This window comes from Calidris pugnax, unplaced genomic scaffold, assembly GCF_001431845.1.
Source record: "Calidris pugnax isolate Ruff unplaced genomic scaffold, ASM143184v1 scaffold27, whole genome shotgun sequence".
Lineage (NCBI taxonomy): Eukaryota > Metazoa > Chordata > Aves > Charadriiformes > Scolopacidae > Calidris > Calidris pugnax.
This window is the reverse complement of record NW_015090893.1, coordinates 19,886,311-19,903,033: the sequence shown is the minus strand read 5'-3', so window position 1 is coordinate 19,903,033 and position 16,723 is coordinate 19,886,311. Positions and strand designations below refer to the sequence as shown.

Below are 16,723 nucleotides of genomic sequence, written 5' to 3'. Positions count from 1 at the left end.
CAAATACAATCTCGCACACTCTTGTTTTCCACTTAAGCAAAAGGAGTTCTGTCCTGCATATGACACATTGAGCTGTTTTGCCATTAACATGTAACATGTCCTTTTATGATATTAGGACAAAACTGAGCTGAAGTTTGACAGGTCTTTTATGATTCTGTCCTAACAAATGTTTTGAGAAAAAGGGTAAGATCTGTTTCTAGTTAGAAGAGACAAAGCTGTTTTCTAATAGCAGCACAGTTTTTCCTCAGATTTCTTCTGGTGCTCTGGAGAGGGCACAACTAGAACTGACCATAACCATCATTAGATTATTCCACATTTTATCAAAGTAAGAATATTTAAGAGTTACTCTCTATAACCAAATCTACACAGGGGAAAAAAAAAAACCAAAACCAACAAACCTTTTCAGAGGCTTTACCCCACCAGATAAAGCAACAGTTTCCTAAAATTCCAATACTGGATCTTGTAGGTAGGGCCCAAAGCCATTAATGTGTGAAATTAGTATAATTAACTTCTAGATGATTGCTAGGAGATGCCACTGTATTTCTTGATGGCAGCTCCTGCTTATTTGCATCTAAGGTTTAGTGTTGAGCCTTATACATAATTACTTTTTATTTTAAGCTAACTTTTCCAAAACCAAATGAAACAGGGGATAAAATAAATAAATAAATAAAATAATAAAAGCAAGCTATTTCAGCTGCTTTCTGAAGTCCTTTAAGTTCTACACTTCTTGTCCATTCCTGAGTTTTCTGCCTTAGAAAGGCAGACTGCAGTTTTGTATTTCTAAAAGTCCAACATGAAACTATGGGCTAGTAAGTGAATCCATCCTTACAGGAAACCATGAGAAAGCACAGACTTCAGTAACCCAAACAGTAGAACAGGTTTTTTCCTAGTCTTTTTCAGACCTAGTCCACATTATTACTTTACCTCAGATGAGTATTTCCTAAACTGTGGTTGACTGCTTGGTGCCAACTCATCACTTCTTCCGGCAGAATGAGTTTAGAAAGATGACTTATTTTTCTGATAGTACATCGTTATCATTGTCAAAGCAGTGCTCATTATGCATGGAAGGTTCCACGGCATAACTAAATTCCACATTACAGAACTCTGAAAGATCTTGAGCATTTCACACAGTTCATATTTAAAAGTTCTTGTGCAGATTTGGAGAACATGCTGTTTAGAGAGAGCTGCATCACTTGTACTGTGCTAAGGGGAAGGTTACTGATGAAAGGAACTGGGGTGAGAACTGCAGTGCTGAACGAATGTAATGAATTCATACACCAAAAAGACCCTATTCTTCCCACACTATCAAGCATGGAAGTAGATTTTTATTTTGTTAGGGTAATCTAACAGGTGTCACATGGTTAGACAACAATGACTAACCAGGAAACAAGTGACTAGCTTTTATTGGACAGAGATCCACCAAAAAAAAAAAGCGCACAACACCCCACCAGTCCTTCCACCAAAACAGTAATAACACCAGGCACACCAAAAGTTTGCTATATCATAGGCATATTTGGGATGGATGATTTGGTAATGCAAGAGCCCTGATGGCACGCATGTCAAATGCCAGACCAGGTCTTAGTAAGCCCTTATATATTTTCACAGTTCAGAGTCTCAAACACTTGTCCCATTTTCCTTTTGAAGATCCCCCTTCTGCATGCTCTTTTTTTTCCTCCACCTGAAACAAACGTGGGAGTAGCTAGAGTTCATCACCACAGCTCTCAACTGCAGACATAGGGTTTGGAAAACTAAAATCAGCATACTACTTCCTACCAACAGCACTAGTTGTGGTTCTAAAAAAGGCCAAAGAAAGTGACATGACTGTAGAAAGTCAAAGAAACTTCCCAAAGTTGGAATTCTGCAAAGAAGCCCAAAGAACTTATCATAACAACAACAATTTTTTTAAAAGGTAATCATAAAGAGAACTAAAAAAATTATTCACACAGAACCTTACTCCCCCCATGGCTAACAGGTGTCATGTTAACAGCTGCTGCTCTCAGAGCACACCATCAGCTCTCCAAAGCATGCCATTACTTACAGCAAACATTCACAGAACTGACCCATGCAAAGAGAAGCAGTACAGATATCTTTTAAAAGCTCTTTTTAAGATCCCAAGCCCCTCACTGAGCTATACTAGAAACAACTGCTAAAGAGTCTTTAAACACATTACAGGAATCACAAATTCCTACAGCAAGGAATAAAATCGATAAACCCCACTCCAAACTGTGCCTTCAAACGAGGGGTATCATTTGGGCTGCCCAACGCCGTCCCGCAACCCCCCACCGGCAAGGTCCACACCGGCACCAGGGAGCACAAACCTCCCAGGCGCCTTCGTTCCCCAGCCGGGTCGCTCCCAAGCCCCGCACAGCGGCCGCGGGCGCTCCCCGCCCTGGGGCGGCCCCTGCCCCACCGTCCGCCAGGGCCGCTCCGCCGCCGCAGGCCGGGGTGGAAGGAAGCCTTCGAAAGAATCAGTGAGTAATATTAGCCCTCAGACTTCCCAGAACACTTGAGGTTTTGTCATAGAGAAGAGATTACAGAAATATGTTGCAAGATGCAGAACACCCATAGACAGATATGAAATTGTTTAAAGAGAATTTGAAAAACCTGGAAGAAAGCAAATAGGCTAAATTTTGACTTTTCTGCCTGCAAGCTCAGAGGATTCGGCACCCCATTTCCCCTTACACACAATGGGAGAAAAAGGCCAGCTTCAGTCCACCAGGGGGTAAACCTCCCTTAGTGTCTCTTTTTTTAACTTTAAAGGAGTATTATGAGACTGGCCTTGCTGTGTTTTGTGAATTTCCTCCTCCTGTTCCCTAAAAGCTCTTCAACAATTTCTCTTTGAGGAGCTTTGCATACTATTAGTGGCTACAAGTGCCTATGTCATGTTGTTTAATACTAGAAATTATTCAAAACTATAAATGTTGCAGCGTTATCCTGTCTCCTTGACTATACCAATTTATATTGAACGCCATATTCTTACAAACGCGCAAGTGTTTTTATGAGAAAACTGAGTAAAACAGGTTTCCCACGAATATAAAAAACCTCTTCCACTTAACACAAAGTAATTATCTTATGGCACATCTATGTAAAAGTCAGAATAAAGTCTGCTAAAGTTATTCTTAGGTAGTATCAAGAAGTCTGAAAAGTACTTCTTGCTTCTGGGAAAAATGGATAAGCATCTGTACCACAATCAGTGCCTTCTGATTCTGTGAAGTGCTCTTCACCAAATAGAGCACGGCCGCCGGGAGCAGGCGGCTTTCCCCCTGCAGGGCCTCTCGTTAACGCCAAGCTCAAAATGTGAAATTATCACAGAAATTAGGGAGGTTTTAACCGAAATTTCGAGGTAAACACTCACAAAACTAGTACAGTAACAGGCTGATACATGGGATCTGAGTTGGGGTTTTAAGTATTTCAGATTGGCAGGAGTAAATGCCGCTGGCCCCAGAGTAACAGCAGTGCATCACAGGTCTCCACAAAGGTCTCCATGTTTTGCTTTTCGGTGAGGTGGGTCTTAAAAAAGTATTTATTTAAAGGGTGAGAAAGATGGGAAATCATTATGTTAATGGTATGCAGGTGTCACAATTAGCTGGTACATTTGAACAGTTCTCACATAGAGTAGTGCAATGCCATAACCTGCTCCCTTTCAGCATACTTGAACACTACAAAATACTTGAGAATCCTACAGTTGCAGAAACGACCAGCCGCTTCCATCTCTTTCAGCTGGTGCAGTAATGACACAGCAGCCCTGACAGAAACAGGAATGAGGAGCAGGTGCCATATTCCACACCAGAACAAGGATATTCTCATGGAAATTAGTTGTCTTGTGCGTGCACTGTTTCTTCACTCAAAGGGAAGTCACGTTTGACACTGAATTTGCAGCAGCAGGGGCTTGTGTTCACTTTCATTTATCCCAAATGATTGCACCAGGTTGTTTTTAAGTAGGTGATAATATTTCATCTTTGTTACTGTCTGGTTAGAGGAATGCAATTTACTGTACTGGGAAATGGGTTAGGCAATGCCTAACACCAGTTTGTACTGATGTACCTGTCCTCACAAGCATACTTCATCCCATTATCTGTACTCATTATGGTGTGATTTTAGTTCTGATGTGGCACACAGATAAAATTCTGAGCAATTTCCAAGACATTTCCACATCAAGAGAAGGTTCAAAAGATCTGACTTCGGTATTTTGAACACCAACACAGAACTTAACAACTAACATCAGAACGCTGCTGTCTCCTGCTCTGCTGCACAGCATCTGCCGGTTTTGATTCGCTACACGCCACTAGCTTTACTAACAGCCCCCTCCTTTTAAAAAAAAATAAGTACAGGAGGTAATACATGAAACATTACTGAAGAGCAGCAGCCTTTATGCCTTGCGTCTAAGTGATTGCCATGGTAAATCCACCATCAGTATTACATTCTTTGAAGACTGGGCTTTGCCCTCATGCTCTAAGTTTCTTTACAGAAACAAGATCATCAGCTCTGTATTAGAAATAATGCCACATTGTGGAAGATTCCAGGTGGTCCAACATCCCCTTCCCATTCCACAAGCTCCAAGACGGAAATTGCTGCGATAAAAGAGTCCATCTCCTGATCACAGTGCTGGATATTGCAAGGGGGTGCAGCACCAGCTAGACAAATAACCCACCAAGAATAGGAAGGGGCTTCGGAACTTCCATTAATGATCAACACAGGGAACATAGGCCATAAAACATGAATTAACTTCAATTTATGAAATACCTAACTGCTTTTCTATGCTAATTCTGTTGCACTGACTTTTAGTAGATGTTAGAAAAATTAGTTTCATGGGCTAATTTTGTGTATTAATTTCAAATACTATCTTACTGTAAAAGGGTGAAGACAGCTACTGCTGTTTACACGAGCATATTTAAACTACATACATAAAAGGCTGCAAAACCAGTTACCGCAATTTCAGCTTGTGAGAACTCGTGTAAGCAACCCCCAGGCTACAACCAAAGCTGTCTCTTGACTACTGAAGATGGCTTCTTCTCCAGTCCACCACCATCCCAGCCTCAATTGATGGTCCTTGCCCCAGAATCCAAAGAAAGGCACTTGCTAGAGCAGCTGATGTGTTGAAGATACAACTTACCTAAGCAGGATTGACACAAACTCTCCTGTACGGGTTTTCAACCCTCTCCTTAAATATTTTATCTAAGGCCACCCCTTCCATAGACAGCAGCCATGTTCTTTGAAGAACTTTATTAAAATATATCCAAGAAGTAATCAAACATTTTTTAATGAGTCAGGAGAGAACTGAAGTGAGAAAAACATCTGTACAGAGGACAGTGCTGTAAGTTTTTGTTTACATGCTTTATTTCAATGTTTCACAGTTTAGTCATTGTCTACAAAAATATATTTCTGAAACTCTGAGTCCTCTATAAAAAAGCTGGTCAGCAGCAGTGACCCTGACAAACAGAATGTACCTTGGGACAGTGTGAGCACCTCCTGTAAGCAGATTAGTGCAGCTAGAGCACTCCTGCCTCACCCTGGGAGACTTCTGTTCTTTGGGATTAAAGCTCTGCGCTAGTTCTGAATGAAGGCATTTTAAAAAATAAAAATCCTTCTACTCCTGTACACTGCGCTAAGCCTGGAAAGGGAGCTGCGAGTCAGACAGGAGAGTGCTAACAAAGGATGTGGCACCCGGGGTGTGGAGCAACCACAGGGTACTTTAGTTCTGGTCAATTTTCCTTTGAGCAATCTGTTCAGAACAGCCTTCATCTGGTGAGAACAGGTTCAGTCTGTAAGCAGAGGTACCAATGGCATAAAGGCAGAGGAATTCTATAAGCACAAAGAGAGTCCTTCTTTCAGGTCTTGATAAGGGTTCTGTTCATTTTTACCTCAACCTTTTCTGCTGTAGCTTTAATCAAGGAGAAAATTGCCTTCATACCCAATCACAAGCCAACATAGTGTTGGACAGAACAGAGCCACTACCAATGCTGTCAGCTTCAACTCCTTAGTACCCATAACTGGAAATGTTTCTTATGACAAATTATTTCATTCCTATGCTTCCTAGTCACCAGTATATCTAGGCACCAAAAATAAGAATTGAGAAACTTGTGTCCCCAAAATGAGATCTTTCCAGTCTTCCTCTGCTCAGTTATTTGACTGGTCTATAGAGATACTTGCAGCTAAGAAGAAAAAAAAATTGCTGCCTCTTTTAAAAAAATTAATTTATCTTGCATTGTGCTCTAGAAGAGACAAAGTCAATGTACTCTGATCCTCTGTATTCACAAAGCTCATAACGAGAAGCCCCATACCACAAAATAATCAGAGGCCTGAACTTTTAAGCAGGGCGGGAATTTTCAGCAGCAAATAAGGATAAAGTAGTTATTGACAGGCTGCTCAACTAAAGCAGTGACAGACAGAAGACAAGCTCTCAGTCCCTGAAAACTTTTTCCATCTGCCTGTCAGACCAGCTTTCTGAGCTAGTAGCTTGTAAAATTTAGATTTCCTAGAGATTAGAGAACTCGGGAAAGTGCTGCTGGTTATTTTAGGTACAGCTGCGATCAAAGTGCTTCTGAGCTCTAAGCTTTTGTTCAAAAAAAGTTCTCCTGTAACTTGTGCCTACCACCAGTCCCAGTCCAATATGCTAAACCTGAGCAGCCAAGGAGGTATATGAATTTTAAGTAGCATCAGCATCATCCATGAAAACACACAAGCCAAGAACCTTCACCGAGACAAATACCTTATCAAAAAGACACTCAGCACTAGAGAACTAATATAATCTCACTAATGCTAAACAGTTAAAGTGTAATATCTGTAAGAAAACACCTGAAGTTTACTTCTTGCCTATTTTCCTTTCTTAAATTGCTTGGGAGAGAGTGGGAGGGTGGAGGAGAAAGGAATGAATCACTCCATTGCATCAGTAGTAAGCCATTATACAAAGGCAGTATTGGAGGAAAATTTAAAACCAGCAAAAAATCTGAAAACCTGGTGACTGCGAAAGCTTTCCTCAGCTTCCCAAACGCTTAACAGCCTAAAAAGAGGATTTTGTCCACACCTTAAGGTGTATTTTCAGTGTGTTCCCAGCTGTTCAGGTTCCAGTCACAGACACACTGAGGGAAGAACTACGGCAGGCATACAGACCCCCACATAAGGTGTGCCTCCCAGACAGCTCCTACTGCAATGTACCCATACTACATGAATAAATTCATCAGGAATTGTTACGTCTTGTGCATGGAAAGGCTGTAACTAAAGTGTAACAAAATTAAAGGAAGATCTGGAATTAAGGAAAATCTTCTCCTGTGGAACCTATTTTGCTGAAGACTCCGTACCCCTCAAAGAAGTGATTCATATTCAATCATCTGGGAAATGGGAAAAGACTTGAGAGCAGCAATCCTGCCTTGGCTTCAGCTGACAAGCTGAGAATGTTCTTTCTCCTTTAGCATCACAAAGCATGGCGTGGAAATCCACTGTCTTACCCTGCCCATTACTGGAGATGCAGTATATGCTGGCAGAGCTGGAGTAATTTGGTCAATAGTTAAAAGCTGCCTTCTCCATCAGCACAGAGAAAATGTCACCAGCACTGGTATGTTATTTCTAGTTGATGCAGCTATGCCAAAAAAAAAAAAAAACCACCACCAAAAAAAACCCCTGTAGCACAAAGCTTAGAATTCTAACATGACAGATACCTTGTGGATAAACGTGGCCATACTGTGTGTGAGGAACCAGCAACTGAAGCTGCAAATTATTGCCACTTGCTGTCTCCCAGTCCAAGTTTTTCCCATTTCCACATTCTCTTGCCTTCTCCAAGTTACACAGACTCCGGGGCGTACTATTCTGAAGCTCCACGAACACAGTGGCCACCAGAACACATTTGATGACATTTTAATCCCTTCAAAATTATTCACAAGGCTGGCCTTGAGACTTTTGCTTTCAACTTCAGGCCTAGTACTGCATAGACAAAACTTTGTATGGTCAAGAACTAGCAATGCCTGTGCTATATCTGTTCTCACAGGAAATCTTAATTAAAACAAGCAAAGTAATACACAGAGCTGAGCCTAGCCTGCATTCTACCAAGGGCATAATAAAGACAATAGTCACAACCTGTCCAATTCACTAATATTTTTCTAATAGTCCCCATGCCTGCACTTAGAGACGTTCAGCCAAATTAAATTTAAGCTGCAAGTCACAACTGAAAAGTGTGCACTGAAGTCTGGTGTCAGGAACACTGAGGGCTGTCCCTGATTAGGCAGCTCCGCTTCTGTTTCCAAGTGCACAAGGACAGTTCCCTGCCACAGACAACCGAGGCAGACACGTGGGAAAAATCATTGGCTAAACCAAGTATTTCCGAGGGGAGGCAAGGTCACTGCTGCCCTGCCCCAGAGAAGGAGAAAGATTCATTGAGAGATTAAAACTAAAGGGTTACAAAATAAAGGCAAGAGCTAAAGTTTGCCAGTAATGAAATGCCTTCTCCCGTCCTGTATGAACAGGAAACAGTCTCTGTAGGGTGTTAAAGAAGGTCCTAGGAGGAGAAACCCTCCTACTTTTTTCTGCTGCCAGAGGAGAGGAGAGGAGAGGAGAGAAAGATGCTGCTATTGGTCAGCAGGAATCTCTCTGTCGGCATCCAGTTTGCTCGTCTCTCCCGGGGAAGGGGTACGTGGTGCAGAGTGAGAAACGGACGGGATCCCATGAGCTACGATCCCTTCCACCACTGGTGGCTCTGGTAGCCCAGGAGTGGCTACCCCTACGACTCCTGGAGGAAACCTAAAATCAACAGAAACATAGAAATCACCAACTTGCCCAACAGACTTACACAAGGGGAAAGGAGCTGTGCCCTCAGGCACCTGCTGAATACAAAGCCCTCTTTCTAACAGAAATGCTCCAAGATCAAACACAGGAAAAATCTCCAGAGCTGAAGAGTAGCAGGGATACCCTAATTCCAAATAACCCCTGTTCTCAGACAGGCAGAGATTGTCTCAGGTCACATACTAAGCATTTGGAAAACAGGTACAGGGTTTATCTCCAGCAGAAAACAGCGTGAGGCAGTGTATGAAGACACCCTGAAGAGCTGGAATTCCCTCCCCAACAGCAGGAGGAGTGCAAGCTGCCAGTTATCCTTCACTGCGCTGTAAGACAGAAAAAGTAAGGAGTAGAACTAATAAACCAGCTAGATCTAAGATGAAAAACAGGAAAGTGATACTCATGAATTGCCAATGAACCATTCTTCCATTCTGCCTCCCTGTGCCTTCTCCGTAAAAATGTCTGAAGCTCTGCAGTCTCAGAGAAGGGAAGAGAATATATTTCCTACTTTGCAGACAGGAGAAAAACAGAAGGGAAGCAACCTGCCCACAATCACTTGGCAGGTCTGTCATGGACAAATAAGCTGAAGTACACCCTATTTAGGCCACTGCCCAAACGCATTGGACAACGTCTCTTTAAATAGTCCATATTTGGGCTACAGGTAAGAACTGTGCTTTGTTTATACAGCCCTAATGATACACACAACTTCTAAATGTTAAGATCCAGACCTCTTTTCAAGCACCCAGCAGGCTTTCTTATATTAAGATATTTTTTGGGCAGGTCTTGCAAGGATTTGGAAAAAACTCACCAGTATGCAGCTCGAACTAAATATGACCAAGTAAATGTTAAATCCTAGTACAGCTTCAGGCGTGCTGCTGTTAAGCTTCTCGGAAGAGCTCATATACAGAGTATATAGGAACAGAAACATACCTGCATGCAAGTACAAGCAGTTCTCAAACCTAAAGCGGGACGTTTGCCTACTTCAGTAGGAAGACAGCCTTGGAAGCAGTAACTTTGGACAACCTATGTATCTCACCTGTAAGCTGCAGCTCCATTGAGTTCTGGATGGACAGTTGCAGGATCAATACTGGACCACTGAGCTGCTAACAGCAAGTACTCCTTATTAACACAGTTCCTCAAAGCATCAGGTATGTGACCTGCAAGAGCGCCAAGAATGACAAAAAAAACAAACAGGACACAAGTAGGAGGGGCTCATTCCCTGAAGCATTTACAAAGGAAAATAGAATGAAAATGTGCAACATCTTTTCCATCTACCTCCACAGGATAACAATGGGCTGGGGAGACTCCTCTGACAACTGGTCTCTGGACAAGAAAATAAATTGATCCTTCCTTCCCACTTCTGTGATCTTGTGGAAATTACTGGCCAGAAACCACAATTGTGAAGCCTCGCTTTCCCCAGGAGACAATATGTACTACTCCAGAAGACAGGTATATAGTATAACAGTCAAAGGAAATATTGCAAAGGATTTGGAAGAGGTACTGGATATAAAGCTTTTCCAGGGAGGGAAAGCGCCACTCCAGCATTAGTTACAAGGTTCTCAGAAGGCAAAGAGACAACTATCAACTTAAGCTCCAGTTCCAGAAACCAGTGACTGAGTCTGAGTTTTCAGAACAATCAGCATAATCCTTGCAGCAAACTAACAAAAGAATACTAATTCAGCAGCAGCTGCAGAGCACACAGTCTTCCTCGTTACCTGTAATAGCTCTGCGGATTTCTTTAGCTGCATCTTCTCTGGACTCAATGGAAGCCTGCTCGCTGTACCAGGCAGTGTGAGGGGTGCAGATCACATTGGGTGCATCTTTTAAGGGTCCCTGAGCAAAGCTGTGGGGAGTGGGAAAGAAAAAGAAGAAAAAAAAAAAAGTGGTTTCTCTCCAGAAGTGATAACTTCATCTGTCCTCTTGGGTATCACTGTAACTCAAATAACAAAAAAATGACAGAATCATCCAGTGTAGTGAGTCACAGGACAGCAGAGGCATGCAGGCATTCAGCATTACCTGAAAGGCTCAGACTCATGCACGTCCAATGCTGTTCCTCTGATTCTCCCCTCCTTCAAGGCTTGCGCTAATGCTTTCTCATCTACCAGCCCTCCCCGGGCTGTGTTCACTAAGAAGCAGCCCTGGCGCATCTGGAAGAAGAAAAATATTAAGTGGGTTGATAATGAGACTTTTCATGGAAGCTAAGTGAATCTTGGGAAGTCTACTGGAAATAAGCAGGAGCCTGCAGTGATTAGATGAGGCCTGGACGAACTAGGAGTGCTCTCACTGCAAAGCTAACCACAGGGGAAATGCCTGCAAGCAATGCTTGAGAAATTGCTTTAAAAATGAACAAACAAAACCACAAGACAACAAGGGCAAAACTCTCAAGTTCTATACTCCATATTCATCCTACTACATTAAAAAAGAAAGAGGACATGAATCAAGTATCCAGCTACACAAAACTGGACTACTACATCCAGATGTCTCTCATGGAAGCACTGAATTCATAGACTAGTGGAGTAGAGCCCGAGACTGACTTTGCAGTGGGCTTGGGCAGAGAGGCTTTGGCAGAGCTGTGCGAAGAAACTTATAGTCCCAGCCACACCACATCTGGCTCTAAACAGCAGAGTCAATTATGCATTTTAAAGGTAATTTGAAATTATTGAATCACGTAAAACGTTCTTTATAAATGAAATTACTTGGCAAAAAGAGCCAATCCTATCCTTAACATGAAATTCTATACAGCACAAAGCACAAGCACCCGGATCCACACGCTCCCAGCCTCCAAAGGCAGCTGGAGGCACACGACAGAGGCAGCAGGATTCACACGCTCTCAGCCTCTGTGAAAGCAGCAGTTTCTGTTTGCATTCATTTCCACAGTGCTCTGTGGGGGAAATCAAGCTCCTGCTGCACCTGTTTAATAGTGAAGTCATTGATGAGGTGATGGTTATGTTCATTCAGGCTGCAGTGCAATGTGATGCAATCGCTGTGCATTAGTAGATCCTGCAGGGTTCCTACTCGTTGTAAACCCAAGGATCGCTCCACTCCATCCGGCAGATAGGGATCATAGAAAATCACGTTGAAGCCAAAGGACTTGGCTCGCAGAGCCACTGCCTGTCCAACTCGGCCTTCACAAAAGAAAACCCACAATCATCAAGGAAAGGTAAAACAAATTTTAAAGACAAGATACTGGGGCAGATTAGGAGCCTACACTGGAGTTTACTGCCAGGGCCCAAGGTACTGCAGCCCTGGAAACCCCTCAGATTGCCACAGGGATCCAGGAGGTTATTCTGTGCTGATCCCATGTGTCTAATTCTAGTCCTTCCCCATGCAATACTCAGAGATTAGCCTAGAAGGAGCTGTTTTTCAAACCAAATCTGGACCCTGAGTCAGAGGCAATAGTAATCTGATTACAAGAACCTCAAGAATTGGTAGCTTTCAGGTGGCTTTGTTACTGATATAGAGCCTAGCACACAGGGAAACAGTCACTGAGATCTGTCTGAATGTGCCAATTGTTCTAGCCATTTGAATATGAGAAAAAAATCCCCAATCCCATGACATACACCCAACTCTTGAAGATATCCAGCATCACAGAATAGGGCACTAACATTCCTTATGAGTCAGTGTGTTTCACAACAAACAGCTACAAAATTACCACTTTTTTCAGTCTATGACTCTTAGGTTCCCAAAAACTTTCATGGTTCATTTTTCAATCTAACAATTCCCATCACTTACCTAGTCCAATGATGCCCAAAGTCTCCCCACGGATACGCACAGCGCCTCCAGCCACCTCTCGAATCTGTTCTACACTGGAGGCTCGATTCCCTTCCCGCATCGCCTGATGTAGCCAAGTAACACGTCGATAGAGGTTCAAGATGTGGCAGAGGGTGGAGTCAGCCGTCTCCTCTACTGAGGAGGAAGGGATGTTGCAAACTGCAATGCCTACAAAGCCATAGAGGTCATATGAGATTTTTAGCATCACAACGCTAAACCAACATAGAGCTCTTCAGGCATAAGCGCTGAAAGACAATTCAGTGCTCCAGAACTACTGCCAAGAAACACAAGATTCATTTCAGAAGCTCATTCTACAGCAACACAGATCCACCCAGCCAGCTTTTTAACCCAAGGAAATACCATTCTTTCCTTATAAATATCCATTTGATTGATACACGCACCAGGAAAAAAAAAAGGCAAACAGGCTGATACGAGAAAACTGGGTCATACAAGTGATGCAAGAAACTGTTTTAGAAGACCTGCATCCAAAAAGATGCACTTGTTCCAGAGATACTCCTAACAGATTAACTGGCAGACTGTAGAAGAATTAAGACAGACGGTTGAGCTCTTTCATGCCTCACAGTCCAGATGCTCACTACAAGTGCCAGCTTCCCCAGGAGCAACAATAAGTAACTAACTCATTAAATGCAGAGAGAAGCCACAGGAGCCTCTCTAAATCCATTTGAAGTTATGCTTAAAAATAGCAATACATAACAATCCCACTCTAGAACAACCACAAGGGACCATAAAACCCATGGTTAGAACTATCAGGTAGATTAGTAATGCAAATAGAGTTGAGGTCTTGGAAGCACAAATTACTGTCAGGAAAGGGAAAGATGGAAAAATGTAGCAAAATCTGGTAATTCCTGAGCAGTCTAAGAAAAGAAAAAAAAAAAAAAAAGGGTGGGGTGGAGCTGGCAACATCACTGCTGCTATCCTTCATTCAACAAACCAACAAAGATATAAAAAGGAATTAAAATCTAGGCAATGGTTGAAGGCACACAAAATTCAGAAATGCATCTCTCTTTTGTGAGAGTATTTAAATGCCGTCAGGAAAAAAAAAAATATTATGCCATAAAAGCAACCACTTTATAATTCCTGAGCAGTCTAAAAAAAAAAAAAAAAAAAAAAAAGGGTGGGGTGGAGCTGGCAACATCACTGCTGCTATCCTTCATTCAACAAACCAACAAAGATATAAAAAGGAATTAAAATCTAGGCAATGGTTGAAGGCACACAAAATTCAGAAATGCATCTCTCTTTTGTGAGCCTATTACAGAGGAGAGATTCGACTAAACTTAGACCATGCTCTCCCAAGAGAACTAGGAGAGCAATGGCCACACGCAGTCCCAGATATCTGAGTCCTTTCCTCTATCAAATCCTTTGCAATTACACCATAATGCCACACAGATGACCTGGATGACACAAGGAGGGGAGAAAGGGAAATGTAACTTCTTTTAATCTCACTTGTTACCATCTCATTCAACTTCAAACAAGCCACATGCATTCACCTCTTACACAGCTAGACAAATTTATGTTTACATGCAATATTATGCCTAAATATAAGGAAACAGAAACACACACAACAGCCCTTGAGTCTGATTTGAAGATTCAGAACACATAAGGAACAGTATCTTACCTCAGAATGAATTAAAGGGCCTGGCTAAGCACAAAAATAATCATTAATTGTCCATGAAAAAAGCAAATCTGGCCACGCATAAGGGACATCATCATTTTGTTCCAAAGCAAAAGCGGTAAGCATCAGTCTGTTCCAAAGCAGTAAGTGGTAAACTGACCCATTTTTCCTTGGGTTAATGAGTGTGGAGTGGGGGGAAAGGGAAAGGTCTGAATCTGAATGAATCAGATTCAGAGATGGATGATGACTTTAAGTAGAGAACCCTAAGAGTAGACTAGGTTCCAAACTGAGCCCAAAAATGTAATGGCTGGATAAGAGTCAAAGACCTCGCCAGGAACTCTTCAGACTATTCAGGTGAATCTCTCAGAGAGAAAACTCTTTAGACCTAATTCAAGCACTAGACAAATAAGCACTCTTAATTTATTTGCAATTCATCTGTTCTTATCAATCTGGAAATTGTAATGCCTATTTCAATTTTATATACAAACACTTGCATTTGATTTAAACTTAATCTGATCTGCATTATATTAAGAAAGGTTTCAAACCACTGACACAAACCTAAAGAAGAATGGGAAAAGTACTTGGATGATCCACCTCACCTAGAAAACTACAAGGTCCAAGGGTCTCACCGTAATACATTTAGTAAATAGCAGCTTTTTGTCACCTGATCCAAAGACTCTTCACATGTCTAGGGCTCTAAAGGGATCAGTAATAAAATGTTGAATCAGAACCTACCCGCATATAAAAAACTCACTTACTGAACATTTACAGTGAGTTTATCCTGCATCAGGATTTGCAGGCTGCTTTCAGACATCAGTTTGCTCAGTTCTTTCTCCACAAACACCACAAAGCTGCCTCACCAAAAGTTATCTAGACGCTGTGTTCAGGTTTCCAAATCCCAGCCAATAGCAAAGACCCTGACACCTACAGCAGGATCTTTCTTTCAAGCCACCTACCACCACCAACATTGGTCAGCTTCCTAAATATGCCTGAGACCAAGCAGCTCCAGATCTTTTTACATAAAAGGTTTTAAATGCACTCATCTATCAAACAGAAAAACACGTGCAGAGTTCCACTTCATATTCAGTTCTGATCGCAACAGAGCCCTAATGTTGTCATCATACCTAATTCTGCAGCAGATTTGATGTCAACATTGTCATAGCCACTGCCAATACGCACAATGACCCTGAGGGCTTTGAATTTCTCCAGATCCTGACGAGAAAGCGTAATGGTGTGATACATCAGAGCTCCTACTGCCTCATTCAGCACCTACAACAAAAACCAGTCCAAATTAGTCTCTGCTTTGGTTACTCTCAGAGGCAGAGCTCTGTGTTTGAATACTTGCAAACTTTCTCACGCACCTTTTCGTGGATTTCCTGAGTTGACTGAGCATCACAAAATGCCACTGTAGCAACATCCTTCAAGATGGGCATCTCCACAGTGCAATCTCGTCCATCCAGGAGTGCAACCAGTGGCCGTGCTGGCATCGGGCCATTCACGATAGGAGGCCGTATGCCTGTCAGGAAAGTCAGCAGGATCGATTACATGAAAGACAAGAGTTCTGGAACCCTCATTTACTAGTCCAACAAGTCACTAGTTCTGTTAGAGTTCTATAGTATTTAGGAAAGGGTTAGTAAAAACAAAAGAGATAAATAGGAAACTAACACAGGGGAATGAAGGTAGGGCAAAAAACACATACTCTGCCACGACTATATAAAGAAAAATAAAGCATGTTTTCTTAACATGGAGACAATAGAGGTGGTGTCCTCAGAAGCACGCCATCTAAGCCTTGGCTCCTGAAACCAATTATAAACCCGCTCCAGGCCAACTCCCCGCTGACCTGCCCCCTCTCCCATCGCAGCATGCCCGGACACCGGCTCTATTTCCTCCCTGAAGGAGCAACTCCTGCGTTTGGGGGGCTCCGGCCGCCATTGGCACTAGCGCCCCCCGCGGGGGCCCGCCCGCGGCCAAAGGACTCGGGCCAGCTGCCGGCAGCCCTGTTCGCCGCCGGCCGGACAGAGCCCCCGCCACAGCGAGGTGGGCCGCTGCGGCTGCACTACTCCCCGCCGCCCGGGCGCTGGGCCGCTGCCGGGTGCGGCCCCAGGCGGCGCCGCCGCTGCTGCCCGCCCCGCCTCACCTTCGCAGATCCGGTCCAGCCGCTGCCGCTTCACTTTGTGCCGGTCCATGGGCCGCCCCGGGCCGCGCCGCCCCTCAGCGCTGCGCAGGGACGCCCGTCACTCACCGCCGCCGGCTCCCGGGAGGAAGCGGAAGGGCCGGGCCGCGGCCCAAAGGCCCTGCCGCCACAGAGGCGCCGCGGCCTGGGGAGCTGCTCGCTTCCGCTTCCGCCCCGCGCCCACCGCCACCCCACAGGCCTTTGCGGCGAGCGAGGCCCGACGGCCAGCGGGGCGAGCGGAGGGCGGCCCAGGGCGGCTGCCGCCTCGCCCCGGTCTGGCTCGGCCGGGCCCTCTCAGCCAGCGCTCCTGAGGGGCGTGAGTGGTGGGCGGGGGAAGAGCTGCCCCTGCCAGAGGGACCCCTCTCCGAGCCTCGGGGTCT

At 43.7% G+C, this 16,723-nt stretch overlaps 1 protein-coding gene across 1 annotated transcript; it reads right to left on the bottom strand.

Annotated features, from left to right (window-relative positions):
* Positions 1 to 5,315: 5,315 nt before the first annotated feature.
* On the bottom strand, positions 5,316 to 16,465 carry LOC106891496 (C-terminal-binding protein 2). The gene is made up of 9 exons (XM_014948090.1): positions 16,308 to 16,465; positions 15,532 to 15,686; positions 15,295 to 15,439; positions 12,499 to 12,705; positions 11,677 to 11,891; positions 10,783 to 10,913; positions 10,482 to 10,609; positions 9,803 to 9,923; positions 5,316 to 8,730 (listed from the first exon to the last, which is right to left on the bottom strand). The coding sequence occupies exons 1-9, from the start codon at positions 16,354 to 16,356 to the stop codon at positions 8,559 to 8,561; spliced, it is 1,323 nt and encodes a 440-aa protein (XP_014803576.1). The 5' UTR covers positions 16,357 to 16,465; the 3' UTR covers positions 5,316 to 8,558.
* Between the last annotated feature and the right edge of the window lie 258 nt (positions 16,466 to 16,723).

Bases quoted from the DNA above. Each gene is read 5' to 3' on its own strand.
- LOC106891496 (XM_014948090.1), bottom strand. From the start codon at position 16,356: ATGGACCGGCACAAAGTGAAGCGGCAGCGGCTGGACCGGATCTGCGAA. The intron at 12,706-15,294 runs GTATGATGACAA...ATGGCTTTGTAG, and splicing joins CAAATCTGCTGCAGAATTAG to GCATTGCAGTTTGCAACATC. The intron at 9,924-10,481 runs GTAACGAGGAAG...GCGCTCTTGCAG, and splicing joins AATCCGCAGAGCTATTACAG to GTCACATACCTGATGCTTTG.